This window comes from Talpa occidentalis, unplaced genomic scaffold (genome assembly GCF_014898055.3).
Source record: "Talpa occidentalis isolate TD23 unplaced genomic scaffold, MPIMG_talOcc4v2.1 talOcc4.12, whole genome shotgun sequence".
Lineage (NCBI taxonomy): Eukaryota > Metazoa > Chordata > Mammalia > Eulipotyphla > Talpidae > Talpa > Talpa occidentalis.
Genome location: NW_023601212.1, coordinates 28,144,048 through 28,161,018, shown reverse-complemented (window position 1 = coordinate 28,161,018; position 16,971 = coordinate 28,144,048). Strand labels below are relative to the sequence as shown.

The 16,971-nt window shown below is 41.4% G+C and overlaps 1 protein-coding gene and 1 long non-coding RNA gene across 2 annotated transcripts in view; both read left to right on the top strand.

Annotated features, from left to right (window-relative positions):
* The window catches only part of PRDM10 (PR/SET domain 10), a 103,749-nt gene that overhangs the window by 44,031 nt on the left and 42,747 nt on the right, over positions 1-16,971 (top strand). Inside the window, exons 5-6 of the mRNA XM_037505639.2 lie at positions 5,867-6,092; positions 8,307-8,548. Of these exons, the coding sequence (XP_037361536.1) occupies positions 5,867-6,092; positions 8,307-8,548 (468 nt within the window). The remainder of the gene's footprint in view (positions 1-5,866; positions 6,093-8,306; positions 8,549-16,971) is intronic.
* Positions 10,124-16,963, top strand: LOC119240855 (uncharacterized). The gene is made up of 3 exons (XR_005124212.2): positions 10,124-10,213; positions 14,896-14,968; positions 16,935-16,963. It is a non-coding gene; the product is annotated as an uncharacterized LOC119240855 (long non-coding RNA).

Below are 16,971 nucleotides of genomic sequence, written 5' to 3'. Positions count from 1 at the left end.
GAGAATTTATAGACTAGAGGACACTTATTGGTCAATACAATATGTGGACCTCATTTGGGTTGTAATTTGAGCACATTGACTATAAAAAAAATTATGAAATCCTAATTTGAGAAATCCTTACACTAACTTGATATTTGATACTAAGGAATAAATTTTGAGGTATGATAATATATAAAATATAAAGTCCTTCTCTTTTAGACATATCTACTGATCTAGTAGCAGAAGAAAATGTGTAATGCGTGAGATCTGCTTCACAATTATTTAGTGAGAGAGAAAGTATAGTTGAAACAAGGCTAGCTTGATGATGGTTGAAGCAGTGATGGTTATATGAAATTCTGTCTATTTGATATATGTTTGAAATTTGCCTTTATAGATGGGAACATTATTTTTTTTTAAAGATTTATTTATTTATGTATATAAGAGCTGGGGTACAGGCCAGAGATGGGGGGCAGTGAGAGGATTCACCAGACACAGAGTGGGGAGCAGAACAGGCAGATTGACCAAAGTACACTGCTGAGGGGAGCACAGGTGAGGCAGGAGAGGTCTGCTGCACCATGTGGGTTGCTCCCTTGCAGGCCAGGAATCAAACTCGTGCTGCAGAGTCTGCGGGTTGCTTCATAGTGCAGTGCTTAACTCCTTGCGCCACCAGGGGGGCCAATGGGAACATTATTTTGAGAAGACTTTCTAAATTGACTTTCAGATGCTGAAAAAATTTACATTACTATTTCATAATATAGGAGAATGCCTATTTCCATGCATCCTTTTCCTTAGGTCTTAGCAAAAATTCTGCTAATTTGATAGGCAAAAAGGCATTTGTTGTTGTTTTTAAGGCTTAGTTTTAATTAGTAATTTTGCGGCTGCTTGCACCTCACAGGGCCCTTCATCTTCTCCAATCTCCAGAAATAATTTGCTTGTGCCTTGTTTTGCACCAAAGCAAAGCTGTATTCAGTAGCTCTGTGAACCTGACCTTACAAGGCAGTAAACTATTGGCCGAACATCTTTCTTGATTGCTGTTATCTTTCAACAGGCACGTTTTTCATTTCAGGCTATGACATTTCAGTGACTGTCAGTTTATTCTGTGACTGGGATAAATTCTGGAAAGAAAGTTGGAGTGAGGGCTTAACACAAATGATAGATGTTTCTTTATCCCCTTAGCAAAAAGGGTCCTGTTTTCAATGGTGGCAAAATTCTTTTGCAGCCTTATTCATCTATGCATCCCTTCCAGACCCAGAAACACGGTTCCCTTCTTTGTTTCTGAAAATGAGCATGTGTGACTCCCCACACACTGAGAAGAAAATATGTGCACTGGTAATTGGTCTCAGTAGGAATCCAGGAGCATTCTGTTGTGTTTGCTGCTGTCCAGTGGAGTTTCATCTTTCACTTCTCAGATAAATTGTATCCTGAAATGCATAATACAGCTTCAGATATAATTACAGGCAGTGATATTAAGTGGGAAGGAAAAAGTGTACCATCAGTTTGACAAATTCTTTTCACTCCTACCGTGTTTTATTGTGCATGACAAAATGCACAGGATTAAAGTGTCTGTTTTTTTCTTTTCCTCTAAGTAAAATTGGCATAGTGCCCTACTGCTTGGCTAGTGCCTCAGGAGCCTTTGTGGTTTCCTTGTTGCTTGGGTATTCAAGGTGTGTGTCATGTTTACCTCCTCCATTGCCCTTCCTGAACAGTCCTTACTCCACAGGGGCCATTGTAATGTTGGGGGAAGAGCAGAACTTGGATTTCAATTCTGTGCTTAGGAACTATGTGGCCTCAGTGGATGTTAGCTATATGCCAGACATTCAGTACATGTCAGTTGAGTTTGAATTATTAACTAAACAAATCTATAGAACAAGTCTGTTGTGTTAATATCTATGCTATCTAGAAATATCTAGATATACACAGCTCTTAGCTACAAGTGAACCTCTTCACTGATTCTTATCCCTTTTCAACAATTGCTTCTGGTATGTGTTCCACTGCTTTGGCATGCAATTTTCAAGATACTGCTGAAGTGTTCAAGCCTTTCCTTTGCCCCAGTCTTTCAGAAGAGTTCCAGCATGGGGGAGGACAAGGTGGTTGGTACTATTTTAATGTCAGCTTCCTAAGCAGTGGCGAAAAGCCAGCATCAACCTTGCCTAACCACAGTTTCTAGCAGCATCTGTTGGGAAAATAAATGCATCACAGTTTCACAGGAGTAACTGAATTGCTGAATTCAGTCTCTCAGGCTGGCTCTGCAAAGAGATAAGGAATTTGTGAGGAGTAGAGGTGAATGAGATGCTTTGATTAGTTCAGTGTGTGATAACATTTACTACTGGGGCTGGCATAAATTTTAAGTGACTTAAAATAAAGGGTGATACGAAAACTGCTCTCGGAGACAGTAAATGCGAACTGAGTAGCTCTGTTGCAGTGAGAAGCTGATGAGGTTACACAGGAGAGGTGGCAAAGGCAGTTTCATTGCCAGATGTCCCCAGCTCTTTCCTTGAGGAGTCCTCACCTCAGTGAGCTTTTTATTCTGTTTTTGTTGAACCTGAAGCAGAAGCATCTCCAATAATTTTATCCTTCAATATAAAGCTCCTAAAAGGCCCTGAGCTCCAGGGGTGGAATTTCATGTAAATGTCTGAGCTCCTGGGTTAAATGAATGTGTGTTAAATATACATAAATAAATGTTATAAGCCAGTGGTGCTTCAATTTATAAAAGGAAACTGAAAGTCACTTGCCTAAACAAACAAAAACAACAGCAAAAACATGGATATGCTATTTGGGGCAACTGATTTTATCTGCTTTCTGGAGCCTAAGAGTTTCAAATGTTGGGTGATGGTTGTTAACTGCCATAGCAGTTCAGACTAAAACATCCATGATATTGTTTCTATATAGAACTCAAGAAATTCTTAGACTTGGATGAACACTTGAAAAAGAATGTTTCTTCACTTGAAATCAGGGAAATGCAAATCAAAACTGCAATGAGATACATTTCGCACCAGTGAGAATGGCACATATTAAAAAAACTAGCAACAACAAATGTTGGTGAGGATGTGGAGAAAAGTGGCAAACTGGCCCAACCACTATGGAAAGCTGTGTGGAGATTTCTCAACCTACTAAACATAGGGCTTCCATGTGATCCAGCAATTCCACTCCTAGGTATTTACCCAAAGGACACAGAAACATTAATTCCAAAGAGCACCTGCACTCCTATGTTTATAGCACTATTTATAATAGCTATTAGCACTTAATAGTTTTAGCACTATTTATAATAGCTAAGCTTTGGAAACAACCCAGATGCCCAAAATAGATGACTGGATCAAGAAGATGTGTTACATATACACAATGGAATATTACTCAGCATTCAAAAAAGATAAACATGGGCCTCCCCGGTGGCGCAGCGGTTGAGCGCTGGGTTGCGAAGCTGCCCGCGGCCTCTGCGGCGCCGGTTCGATCCCCGGCTGCTCCCCGGCCACCGGAGGAGGGTCCCACATGGCGCGCAGACCTCTCCTGCCGCCCGCTGCTCCCTCAGCAGTGTGCTTCGGTCCTTCTGCCTGCTCTGCTCTCCGCTCTGGCTCTGGTGAATTCTCTCACCCTCCCGCGCTTCTGACTGTACCCAGTGCATGTATAAACAAAAACAAAGAAAGAAAGAAAGAAAGAAAACATGCCTCTATAAAAAAAAAAAGATAAACACATGCAATTTGCAGCAACATGGATGGTGCTGGAAGGGATCATGCTCAGTGAAATAAGCCAGAAAGAAAAAGAAAAATACCGGATGGTCTCACTCATAGCAGGAATCTAGAAAACCTAAATAAGGGGCCAGGAAAATGAATAACTATAAGAAAGAAAAAATCAAAATCAACAAACAACTATGAACCAGAGACACACTATGGGAGGGCAGGGAAAGGAGGGATTGGGGTCAAAATAAGGGGGTTGCAATTGTATGGGGAATATAAAAATAAAATTTTAAAAAAAAGAAAAAGGATGTTTCTGCAAATAGCAGCAGAATTCCTTTTGATGCCTAAAGGAATTGATGTCTTTTCCCAAAGGGCCAAATATCTTTCCACAAACTAATCTTCATTAAGTACCTACATGTTCATAACTGTTTGCTAAGGTTGTAGAGGAAGTACATGATGTCATCTTGGTCCTCAAAGAACTTATGGTAATAATAACCTGTTATTATGAATACTGAGCACTTACTAAATGCTAGATACTCTACTACTGACCTCATGTACATTGTTTCATTTAATCCTCACAAAACCTAGGAATTCTGTATTACCATGTCCATTTTATAGATTAAAAAAAGACCTGAGGTTCAGAGACATGTATTAACTTGCTAAATAGTTGGGCTAGAATTTTAACCAATTTTGTCTGACTCCAAACCCCATGGTCTTGGAGGTGCAGATGGAGAGGCAAGATTCATTCATGTGAAAATTCATGCTAACTGAACATTAGACAGTGTTTGGCAGTGCGTCCTAAGATCTAAGGGATAGCTAATGTGTAAGATATCAGAATCAAGATTTTAAAAGGTATTGGCAGACTGGAAGAACAGAAAAGTAATAAAATAAATTTACTGGAGAAATAAAATAAAATGCAAAAATTATGCATTTAAGCAAAAACCAGTTATCTAAGTCCTCAGCAGGAGAAAATGGTTTAATAGCGGTCTGTGGAGGGACAGAAAAAAGAACTGAGACATTTTAGTTATTTGCAGATTCAGAACCGACCAGTTGTAGATCAGTGGCTGTCATACAATCTGATGCTGTATTTATAAAAATCTGGACTCCACTGGGGAGATAGTGAAGACAACAAGATGATGCGGGACCTGGAAATGGGGCCATGTGAGAAATAATCAAATGAGTTAAGGTCTTGAAATATATGGTCTTGAAATATTTGAGGAAATTTGTTCCTGTGGCAGAAGAATTCAACTCATTCTAACTCAAGAGGAAAGTGGTAGGTCCTTGTCAATGCTTGGAAGGTAGCCACTGGGAGATCTTGACTCGACAGAAATCATCACTGAACTATCCCAACATGACTTGGCTGCTGTGGGAGGGGATGAAGTGTTGAAGCAGAGGCTGAATGATATTGTGGATGGGATTCTGTGACTCCAGGTGCTACAGGAGGAGAGCAGAGCAGAGAGTTGGGGGAAAGGGAGAGATATATCTGTTAGAGATGGATCATAGAGAAACTGGAACATTTAGAAGATTGGGGAGGGAAGAACATTCAAGCTGAGGAAAACAACATATGGGCAGATGAAAGAAAAAAGGAAAAGACTTTGTTTATTGATAGGAAAGGGACATAGCTTCAGCATGACTTATGGTGCTCATTGGGCCTTGTAGAAGAGAACTGTTAACCATTGAGTTTTACTAGTCGTGTGTTGCATGTGAGAGTGAAGGAGTTGAAGATACATCAAATCTTCAGTGCAAAGGCAGGTGGGGCACCCATCCAAAACCTACCTTGAGTGAGGTTGAGACTAATGATACCATAACTTGCACAAAGAGTATTTGGAAAGTTAAGTACTTACTTATTTGAAGTCCCCAGGGAGACAGGGCTGACCTTTCAAGCAGGTGTGAGATGATTTGCAAGAGCAAGGAAAGCTGTGTCAGGCTTTATTGGGGTTATGGATTGGGGTCAGTATCCAGGCTCCTGACATGCAGTCAGGGGTTTGTAAGGTTCAAAACTCCAGACTTCCTCATCAGCTTGTCCAGATGTGGGGCAGGACCAGCAAAAATGAAGACAGACTCTTTGCTGCAGCCTATCATTGGAAATAACTTCTCCAGAACCTTCAAGGGAACTAGTGCAAAGAATGTCTTCCACTAAAACTTTGTATTGTGTGTGTATGTATCAGCTCGCTGGCCTTCAGCATGTGCTAACTTCGTGATTAAACTTTATCCAGGCCTCATTACCGGTGCATAACCAGGTATTACCTGCAATTGAGAGTGTGGATGGCTCCGACCCTTTGGCAACTCTGCAGAATCCTATGAGTAGACTGGATGCCAAAGAGGAGGAGGAGGAAGAAGAGGAGGAAGAGACTGAGGAAGACGAGGAAGATGAGGGGGAGGACACAGACCTGGATGACTGGGAGCCAGACCCGCCTCGGCCCTTCGACCCGCATGACCTATGTAAGTGAGAGCTGTTCCTTGTGTGGGTGCATGAGCGGGGCCGAAGTTCATGTTGCCCAGGGGCTTCCTGGCTGCAGACGTGGTGTGCACTGTCCCACGCAGTCCTCACAGCCTTTGAGCAGGCACATCCGTGTTCTGGTGTGCTGGTGAGCTGAAGGCGGACTGCTCAGCATCACACAGGGCTGTGCGGCAGGTCAGCCATTGAGTCCAGGCCTCTCTGATACCAGGACTCCAGCTACCAAACCACTGTGCTGAGTGTGTCCAGTCCTGGGATATGCAGCCACTTCAGCTTTAATGATTGTGCTTTGTGACATGACTGCTCTTCACCGTAACTTTTAAAAATGCCGCCTTTATCTCAGGCACTAGCACATCACTTTTTCTAACTCATTTAATGTCTCCACAGTCTTTTTTTTTTTTTTTTTTTTTAAGATTGATTTATTTATACAAGCATTGGGTACAGGCCAGAAGCATGAGAGGGTGAGAGAATTCACCAGAGACAGCGGGGAGCAGAACAGGTAGAAGGTCCGAAATACACTGCTGAGGGGAGCAGCAGGCGAGACAGGAGAGGTCTGCCATGCCGTGTGGGTTTCTCCCTGCCTGGCAGGGAATCGAACCGGCACTGCAGAGGCTGCGGACAGCTTTACAGCGCTGTGCTCAACCCACTATGCCACCGGGGGGGGGCCCACAGTCTTCTGATGTAGGTAGTTTCCACAAGGTCATGCTCACTTGGGGTGAGAGTCAAGTGTCAAACTCAGGTGACCTGACCCTGTGTGTCAGGGTCAACCACAATATCCACAGCCCTTTGTGTTCCCTGCTTGTGGGCTCTGGGGCTCCTGCTTCCACCCCCGCCACGTCAGTGCTTGTTTTCCATGCTTCACAACCAAATTCTTATCTCATTTACTTGAATTACCGAGGCTCTTCAGAGCATATGTGGTTTGGTCATGTTTTTCCTGGCACCTTCTATGAGGTGGTGGTAAAACCTGTTTGCATGGGGCCAGTGTTCAGCTTCACATCCAATCCTGAACCCATAGAGAATTCCTTTGTTTTGCTTTTCTTTGAATGTGTGAGTTTTTTTCCTTTCTTTTTTAAAAAAAGATTTTATTTATTTATTTTTGCATAGAAGAACTGGGGTGCAGGCCAAAGGTGTGGGAGGTGAGAAGATTCACCAGAGACAGAGTGGGGAACAGAACAGGCAGATCTACTGAAATACACTGCTGAGGAAGAAACAGGAGAGGTCTGCTGCACCATGTGGGCTAGCCCCCTGGCCGGTGATAGTGCTGAGATTTAAGTTTTCAAGGTAGCTCCTTAGTCAAATAGGCAGTCACTTCATCTAATAAGTATTAATACAAACAAGCTTTCCATTATTGGAGAATTGTAGAGATCAAAATCCAAGTCATCACACAGCCAGATTGGGATAAAATATGATTGTTTAATAAATTTGTTGAGGCTCGTGAGTGTGATCTGTGGGTCGTCTAATCACTTTTCTCTGTTTTGTGTCTGTCCACATTCAGTTCTAACAGCTACTGTACAGATGGGCACTACTGGGAGGAGGGAGTGATTGTGAATGTGAATGGTTAGTGAAACTGATCACTCCTACAGGGAGCTAGAAATACACGTCCTGTGAGGTCGTGTCATTTAAGTGCATGAAGGCTGGGATGTTGAATTCATCCCTTTGAACTTTATCCTCACACAGTGTCCATCGATACCTCAAACTGTATAGCACTTTGTTTGAGTCAGACAGGCCCAGACAATGAGGCTTCTATGACTCCCTTTGAGGGAGCAGATTAAAGAATATTGTCAGTTTTTTTTTAAATACCTTTTGGGGTAATTTATATACTATAAGATTCACCTATTTTGTCTCAGTAGATTTTGTAGCATTTAATCTAATAAGCTCTTCTTTTTTTTTCTCTTTTTATAATTGACTTGTAAATTTAGCGGCCACTAGTCAAATTACTATCCAGTAGAGAAAGAAGTCACAGCCTGCATATTATTTTTGGCACGTATATGCTAATAATTCTGCCTGATTTTAGAGGAAAATGACAGGGCTTTATTGGTCTATGAAAGCTGATGTATTACAATCAAATGGGTGGTGTGACCTAGGACTTCACTTAATTTTGGCTTTAAAACTTAAATTTGTGGATTTTTCAGGTTAGAACTTATTACCTGAGATAAGTGAAGCTGGAGTTTGACTTCAAAATTTTTGCTCTTTTGCAGGGTGTGAGGAGTGTAATAATGCACATTCTTCAGTGTGCCCAAAGCATGGCCCCTTGCACCCTATCCCCAACCGGCCGGTGCTCACCAGAGCCAGAGCCAGCCTCCCTCTGGTCCTCTACATTGACAGGTTTCTGGGGGGCGTGTTCTCCAAAAGACGCATTCCCAAACGCACCCAGTTTGGTCCTGTGGAGGGACCCCTCGTCAGAGAGTCCGAGCTGAAAGACTGTTATATTCATCTAAAGGTAATTTATGATTTATCATAGTTCATACTTGTTCTTAGTGGTTTTTAAAGGAAAACACATTTTCCTACTGAGTTTCTTGATTCAATTTCGTGCACCTTGTTTGGTAATATTATTCTTTCTCTGCTTAATTTGTTTTAAGTGAAAACTTTTTTCTCCTACCAATGAAATGGAGATCACCTGAAACTGTAGTTTCAGGGCATTGCCCCAGGGCATTAGATGATTAATTCTAGCGTAAAAATGGTGTAGTTGTCAGGGACTGTATTAGTTTGTCAGGGCTGCCAAAACAAATTATCAAAGACTTGGTAGCTTAAACATCAGACATTTATTTTCTCACAATCTGGAGGCCGGAAGGTCAAGATAAGGGTCTGGGCAGGGGATAGTTTCCTCTGAGACCTCTTGCCTTGCCTTGCAGATGGCTGCTTTCTTGCTGCCTTTGCATGTGGTCATCCTTTGCTGCAAAGTTGCCCCTGGTGTCTCTGTTTCCTACCTCCTCTTGTTAGGACGCCAGTCAGATTGGATTAGGACCCACTCTCATGAACTTGTGTTAACTTAATCACCTCTTTTGAAAATCCCTGCCTCCAAATGCAGTCACATTTTCAACTTTGAGGGTGTTAGGGCTTCACCATATGAATGTGAGCTACACAATTCAGCACTTAGGCTGTGACAACTTAAAAAACAAACAAACAAACAGATTTGACTGGAACATAAGGAAACTTATGTAGACTCATGTCATCTGCTAAATGCCAGTGCTGCTTTCAGGAAACACACCTTTTAATTTTGAAACAGCTCTCTCCTGTTGACTCTTGTTAATGAGCAGTTCACTGTATGGTTAATGTTCATACTGATATCTTTTCCTTACTTTTGGTGCTTTTGCTCTTTTCCAACCTGCTTTGCTTTTTTAAAAATTGCCTGCTTCTTGAAGAACCACTCTGGAATACCAGGAAGGGACAGAAGGAAGGGAAACTATTTGGGGTTGTTTTTTTTGAGAAATCAGCTGCTGTTATGGGGGATTTTCTTTGGTGAATGCTCAAGATCTCCAAGAAAGAATATTACTTTGTAAAAAGAAATACCTGTCACCAGCTTATACATTATAAATAAATGCAGTTGAATCCCAAAAGAAGTGAGTTTAATGAAATGGAGAGTATTTTGCTTGCATTTTCTGTTTTATTTGCAGATTAAAAAATATGTTAGGTAATAATGAAACATCAACTGAAACTATAATCAGGTTGCTAGGTTTTGCCAGGTAATTCTCCTACAGGTGAGTCTTTTATAAGTATCCTTTTCCTTGATATTGAACACGATGTAATTTCAGTATCTTTTTAGATACAAAGGGAAGAATCAGGATATATGGGTAATTTAAGGAGCAGTATTTCCTGTGTTATGACATCAGATGTGGGGTGTGTATGGTGTGTGGTGTGTGTGTGTGTGTGTGTGTATGACTTTTTACTTTCTCTTTGGCTGCAGGTTTCTCTTGATAAAGGAGACAGAAAAGACAGGGACTTGCATGAAGACCTGTGGTTTGAGTTGTCTGATGAGACTCTTTGTAACTGGATGATGTGTACGTCCAGCCAGAATCACCTGGAGCAGAACCTGGTGGCTTACCAATATGGCCACCATGTATATTACACAACGATAAAGAATGTGGAACCCAAGCAAGAACTGAAGGTACAGAGCTGGGGTTAGGGTGCCTTTGCTAGGAATAGTGATTGTTAATGCTTTTCTTAGTCTTTTTACCCCTTAGAAGGGATTCTTACAAAAATGGCCTTTTCCTTATATTTTTACTTACTTTTTGAGTGGATGCTATATCTGGGCATCTATAGTAATCCCATAAACAAGCTAGCTGATATTTGGGTCTACCAGAGTTCCACACGAAGACCTATGACTATAAGTAAGGAAATAGTTCTTTTGGGGAGCAGTACTTTTGATGGAGTGATGGAAGATGGGGTGATTTAACATCATTGACACACTCTAACGAAAAATTAGTTGGGAAACAGGTGATCTTGTGAAAGTGGAATTCTAATGTATGGGCAAGATTTTTGTTTTTATCAGAATGTTTCATTTTACCTAAAGAATACTATGCATTGAATTCTGATTTCAGGGATCTATTCTTCAGAGATAACTATCTGTCGAAATGTGTCTAAATATTAAGTCTTGGGCCTCCCGGTGGCGCAGCAGTTGAGCGCTGGGTTGCGAAGCTGCCTGTAGCCTCTGCAGCGCCAGTTCAATTCCCGGCCACCGGTGAGGGTCCCACATGGCGCGCAGACCTCTCCTGCCGCCCGCTGCTCCCCTCAGCAGTGTACTTTGTCCATCTGCCTTCTGCTCTCCCCTCTGGCTCTGGTGAATTCTCTCACCCTTCCGCGCTTCTGACTGTACCCAGTACTTGCATAAATAAATAAATAAATAAATAAATCTTTAAAAAAATAAATGTAGCCCTAAGCCTTAAAAAAAAAAAAAATTTAGTCTTGATGTCATAATAAAAATTCTGCTATGATTCTGCTGTGATAGGAAATGGCCAAAAGAGGGGTCAGAGGACTCTGTATGTTCCTGATAGAAGTGACAAGTAGGTGACGATGGTCCTGTCAGCACGGCAGCACTGCATTGCTTGCTGCCTCAGTAAAAGTGAGAAGAAGAGAGCTCTTCACGAGGAGAAAACACCTAGACTTTGTTCCAAATCTGCACAAAACCCACATCTTTTAATCATCAACTATATAACCCATAAATCCAAGTGAAAATGTGTAAAAATAGATTTTCACACCACCTAGCCCAGTAAATTCTTAATAAGAAAAAACTAGAGTACTTCTTAATGGTGGAAGATTATTGTATCTTTTTCTAATTAAAAAATTTTTTAAATTTATTTTTGCATAGAAGAACTGGGGTGTAGGCCAGAGGTACAGGGGCTGAGAGGATTCAACAGAGACAGAATGGGGAGCAGAACAGGTGAATTTGCTGAAATCCACTGCTAAGGGGAGCAGCAGGCCAGACAGGAGAGGTGTGCTGCACATGTGGGTTAGCTTCCTGGCCAGGGATCAAACTAGGCCATCACAGTGATAACTCTGAGACTTAACCCCAAGCCACCAGGGAGGCCCAGGTCATCTTATCCTTAAAGCAGTAAGTAGACCTGTAGAGGGAAAGACAGACAGGAACAATTAAATAAAAATCTAATATTTCAGCATAATGAACAAGTGAAACAACAGATAAAAAGGAAGCAACAGAATCATTGTAATACACATTTTAAAGTTGAAATATAAAGACAGAATTTGTACACTGCTATCCTCATTAAATCCTAGGGTCAGGTGGACAAATGCCAGGAGTAGACTTTATTTGGAGGAAGATTTAATAATAAAGAAATGTTAAAAAATTTGTTTTAGCATTGATAATTTTAAAAACCCTTAAAATAGCTGTGAATTGCTATTTTTGTTAAATTAGCAAAAATAAATGGATATAGTACAATGAATGTGAGAGTTTAACAAAAAACATTCAGTACAGAATTACAAAATTTTGCAGACTATTTTTGGCAACTTACAGCAAAAATATTCTTGGCTGAGTAAGCCAATCCTTGAAACCCAGTCCTCCTTGAAAGTTAGTCTAAGGAAACAATTATAAACAACGATAGGGCTTAGACATGTTAGAATTTTGTAATACCATATTTTAACTTATCTTTTTTTAGTCTTTTTAAATTTTCCAGTTTTTTATTCTCTTCTTTTTACTGTTGGCAATCTTAATGAGAATTCCTGCTGGGTGATCACATCAGCTTTGAATTACTTTGAAATATATTCTATTTATTCTGAGGAAGATGGCAGTTTCCCTCCCTGCCCCCTCGTTATGTTGCTTGACAAGTGTTAACAACCATGGGGTGTCAATAGGGGGCAGAACTGAATGAAGTGAGAATAGTACAAAAGGCTTGCACAAGTGGGTGCAGGAACAATGAGGAAGCAGTTAGAAGTGCATTATGGGGCCTCCCTGGTGGCGCAATGGGTTAAGACACAACCTATGAAGCTATCCGCAGCCACTGCGATGAGTTCAATCCCCGGCCAGGGAGCCACCCGTATGGGCAGCAGACCTCTCCTGTCTCGCCTGCTGCTCCCCTCAGCTGTGTATTTCAATCACTCTTCCTGTTCTGTTCCCCACTCTGGTGAATTCTCTTACTCCCCCACACCTCTGGCCTGTACCACAGTTTGTATGCATAAATAAATAATCCTTAAAAAGAAAAAGAAGTACATTATGGCAGTGACTAGAATGCTCTGGGTTGTGAGACCCATTCTGATTTCTGAAATGTGAAAATATGAAATAGACACATATTGGAAATATGGAATTGAGTAGAATTTATATTTGCAAGATGATAAAAATCCAACCAACAGGATTGTGATTAAGTAAATTACAGAATGTAGATGCCATAGAAATTATTCCATAGTTAAAAATAAATGTTTTCAATATAAATATTTCCAATGTAAATCTATATTTCCATATCGTTAATGTTCCATAACAGTTATGTATGATTAATTCACTTAGTGATTAATGTGTTGAACTCCTACAGTTACTAGGAAAAGTGAGATTGGTTTCCCTATGTTTAGAGAATTTATATTGTAGAAGGGAGATGGGTGGAAAGATGTAAATGCAAATATTGAATGTCGTAAATGCTACAAAGGAAATGTAAAAGGAAATAACAGGAAAAGGGGCAATTTGGGTGTGATGGATAGGGAAGGCCTTGCAGAAGATACATCTTTAGGCTGAGAACTGTGGAATAAAGGGGTCAGTGATGTAGATGGGTGAGGGGAGGGGTGAAGATGAAGAACCCATCTTTCCCACTGGTGAAACAGCAAGGGCAGAGATTGAGGTGGGAAAGAACTTGGCATACTGCCAGCTGGGCCTTTTGGCTGAAGGGCAGGCAAGGGAGTGTGGTAAGAGCTTAATTGCTTAGGGAGGTAGGGGCAGATCACGGAACCCTTTGGAGACCATCCTGGAGCACTTCAGGTTTATCATAAAATGAGAAACTGTTGCTGCCTTTTAAGCTAGGGAATGACGAAATCTGATTGTGTTTTTTTTTTTTTTTTATAGAGGCATGTTTTTATTTATTTATTTGTTCGTTTGTTTCGTTTATACATGCACTGGGTACAGTCAGAAGCGCAGGAGGGTGAGAGAATTCACCAGAGCCAGAGCGGGGAGCAGAGCAGGCAGAAGGACCGAAGTACACGGCTAAGGGGAGCAGCGGGCGGCAGGAGAGGTCTGCGCACCATGTGGGGCCCTCCTCTGGTGGCCGGGGAGCAGCCGGGAATCAAACCGGCGCTGCAGAGGCTGCGGGCAGCTTCGCAACCCAGCGCTCAACCGCTGCGCCACCAGGGAGGGCCCTGATTGTGTTTAATAAGACCACTCTGGGTTGGCAGAGGCAAGAGTGTAAAAGAAAGGTCTTGTTAGCAGGTCAGGTAGAACTCCAGGCACCTGCTCATCTTGGCACGCATCCAGGTGAGAGAAGTAGAGATGGAGAACATCTGAGCAATCAGTAGTTCTTGCTGAAGGATTATGGAAGAAAACTGGGAATCAAGATACCCTTGAGGTTTCAAGTCTGAGCAATTGGGTGGAAGTAAGGTGTTCATTGAGATGGCTAGGAGAGGCAGGGTGTGATAAGGGAAAGGTCTAGAATTCAGTTCTGGATATTTGAGCAATTTGTAAAACATTCAAAATATCAGGTAAGCGGAAGCAGGTACATAGAGGGAATAGAGAGGAAGGAGGGTCTGGGATGGAGGGTCTTGGGAGCCTTTAGCACAGAGTTGGTTGGAAATGGGTGGAGTTAAAATAAGGAAAATAAGAATGCTCTGGACTAGGACTAACCTTTGAAGACCAAAATTTAGAATCAGGGAGAGGAAAAAGAGCCAGACGAGTCAGTCACTGGGCTAGGAGGAAGACACTCAGCAGGTGGTGGCAGCATTTGACATACTTGGTGATCCTAGTGAAAGTTATTTGGTGGCATGTTGGTGTGGAAGCCACTGGGATTATAGCTGTGTAAAAACCTCTGTTGAAATACAGATTAAAAAAAAAAAAAACAGAAGAGGCTGTTTTATTTAGATGAAGAGACTATAAATGTAATCTCTTGTGGAGTTGTTCTAATAACAAAAACTTTTTTTTAAAGGAAAATCATGCTGTGTTTCTTGGCAAATGAATTTCATGACTGGCCATCAGCAAACTGATGTTAAAGGGGTCAGTTCACACTGTGGGGTGTTTTTTTTGTTGTTTGTTTTTTTGTGGGGAGTGGAAAAGCCTGAATTGTTTTTGTAAGCAGGATAAAGAATTTAAGCATGCTAGGAACAACTGGTGCATCCTGTAGTTCTTGATGATCTGTTTGGTTCTTGCAGGTTTGGTACGCTGCATCCTATGCTGAGTTTGTGAACCAGAAAATTCATGACATTTCTGAGGAAGAAAGGAAAGGTGGTTGACTTTTTAAGATTTTATGTTTTCTATATGAATTCTAAATTGCATGTATTCAATATGTAACCTCTAATTCTTCCATCTCAATGTATTTAAGAGGCTTTTCCAGTAGGTTTTTTAGAGCTGCACATCTCTGTCAAATTCTAGGATCAAATGACAATGACATATATTTACATTTCTTCCCTGAGTACAGGAAATAGCACTTAATTTAATGAAAACCTCCAAATGCTAAATTAGAACCTGGATTAGAGGATGATCCTATCTGGTTGTGATCGCTGAGGACATAGCAAGGCAGGCAGGCGTTGACAGTCTTTGATGGAAATGTTATCTAAGTGTAATCTGCTTACAGAATTATCAGAGCAAGTGTCAATAGCCTGAATATTCAGAGTGGACATACCTGTGGAACCTGCACCCAGATCAAGATACAGAGCATGACTAGTGCCCCAGAGTCTCTTGTGCCCACTTCTGACTCCCTCTTACTCCCAAGTATGACTTGGCTCCTGACTTCTAAGACCACAGATATGAGATGCTTGTTACTGACAATTATATCATAGAATTATATATGTACACTTTAGTGTGTGGGCATATTTTGCTCAACATTATGTATGTGAGATTCATCCCTTGTTCATTCTCACTGCTGTTGGGTGTTCTGTTGTGTGAATGCACCACAGTTCATGTACTGTAGCTGAAAATTTGGGTTGTACAGTGCAATGCTCACCCTAACCCCCTGGAGCTAGGTCGCAGTCTACAGGTTAAGGGCAGTCACCAGCGTCAAGCTCTGGAGTTCCCATACTTCCTGCACTTTGACAAGCTAGTTACAATTTAAGGAGTCCCCTTACCCTTTTGTTTGATAATTCTCGAGGTGACTCACAGACCTCAGAAAAGTGTTGTACTTACCATTACAGTTTTATTTAAAGGATACACATGAGGGCCAGCCAAATGAAGAGACTCACTGAAGGCAAGATTTGGGAGGTCCATAGATGGTGTCACCTCTTTGGCACACTGATGTAAGATTACCAGTCAGGAAAGCTCATCTGAGCTTCAGTGCCCAGAGGCTTTATTGTGGCACCATTACTTGGGCATGACCAATGGACTCATTGGCCCTGTGATGGCACTTACCCTACAGCTTCTGCTCCCCTTCCTGAGTGATATCACCTGGCTCAAAGCCCCAATCCTGCAGTCATTGGTTGGGTTTCTTACGCAGACAACTCCCATCCAGAGTCCTCTCATTAGCCTAAACTCAGGTCTGGTCAGAGACCACCATAAATGGTAAAGACACTCTTATCACTTGGGAAATTCCAAAGATTTAGAGGTTATCTCCAGGAACCAGGGACAAGACCCAGCCCAATCTATTATTTGACAGGTTGTTTCTAGATTTTGGATATTATGAAGAATGCCACTGTGAACATTCTTACACATGCCTTTAGTGAACCTATGTGCATGTTTTGGTGGGACTCAGAGTTGGAGTTGAGTTGTTGGGTCACAGGCTATGCATACAGTCAGCTTTAATAAACCGCTGGACATTTTGTTAAAGTGATTGTATTGGGCATTGATTTTTCAAGTTGTTAGTGATAAAATGCACCTCAGATTATGATTATTATTGGATCTGTATTAGTATTTATCTGAATACAAATTTCCATGGTAGTATTTTTGTCTTTCCAATGTGGAGAGGTTGTATGCTGGGGGTGTGTGTGTGTATGTGTGTGTGTTGGGTGGGAGAGAGTAGTATATAGTACAAGGGTATTTGTTCCTTTGATGTCATACATGAATATGTAAGAAAATAAGATTCTAATTACCACCTTTCTGTCAAACGTTTGCCTTTGCTTTTGTAACAAAGTAAAATGTAGATGGCAGCTGCTATATATTTTAAACATAATGAGATGAGAATGGTGGGAATACTGGGCATTTGAGTCTTATTGGTGTTTATTGATCATCAGCCTTTGTGATTTCTCTCCTGTGACTATAGTTCTTCGAGAGCAAGAGAAGAATTGGCCCTGTTACGA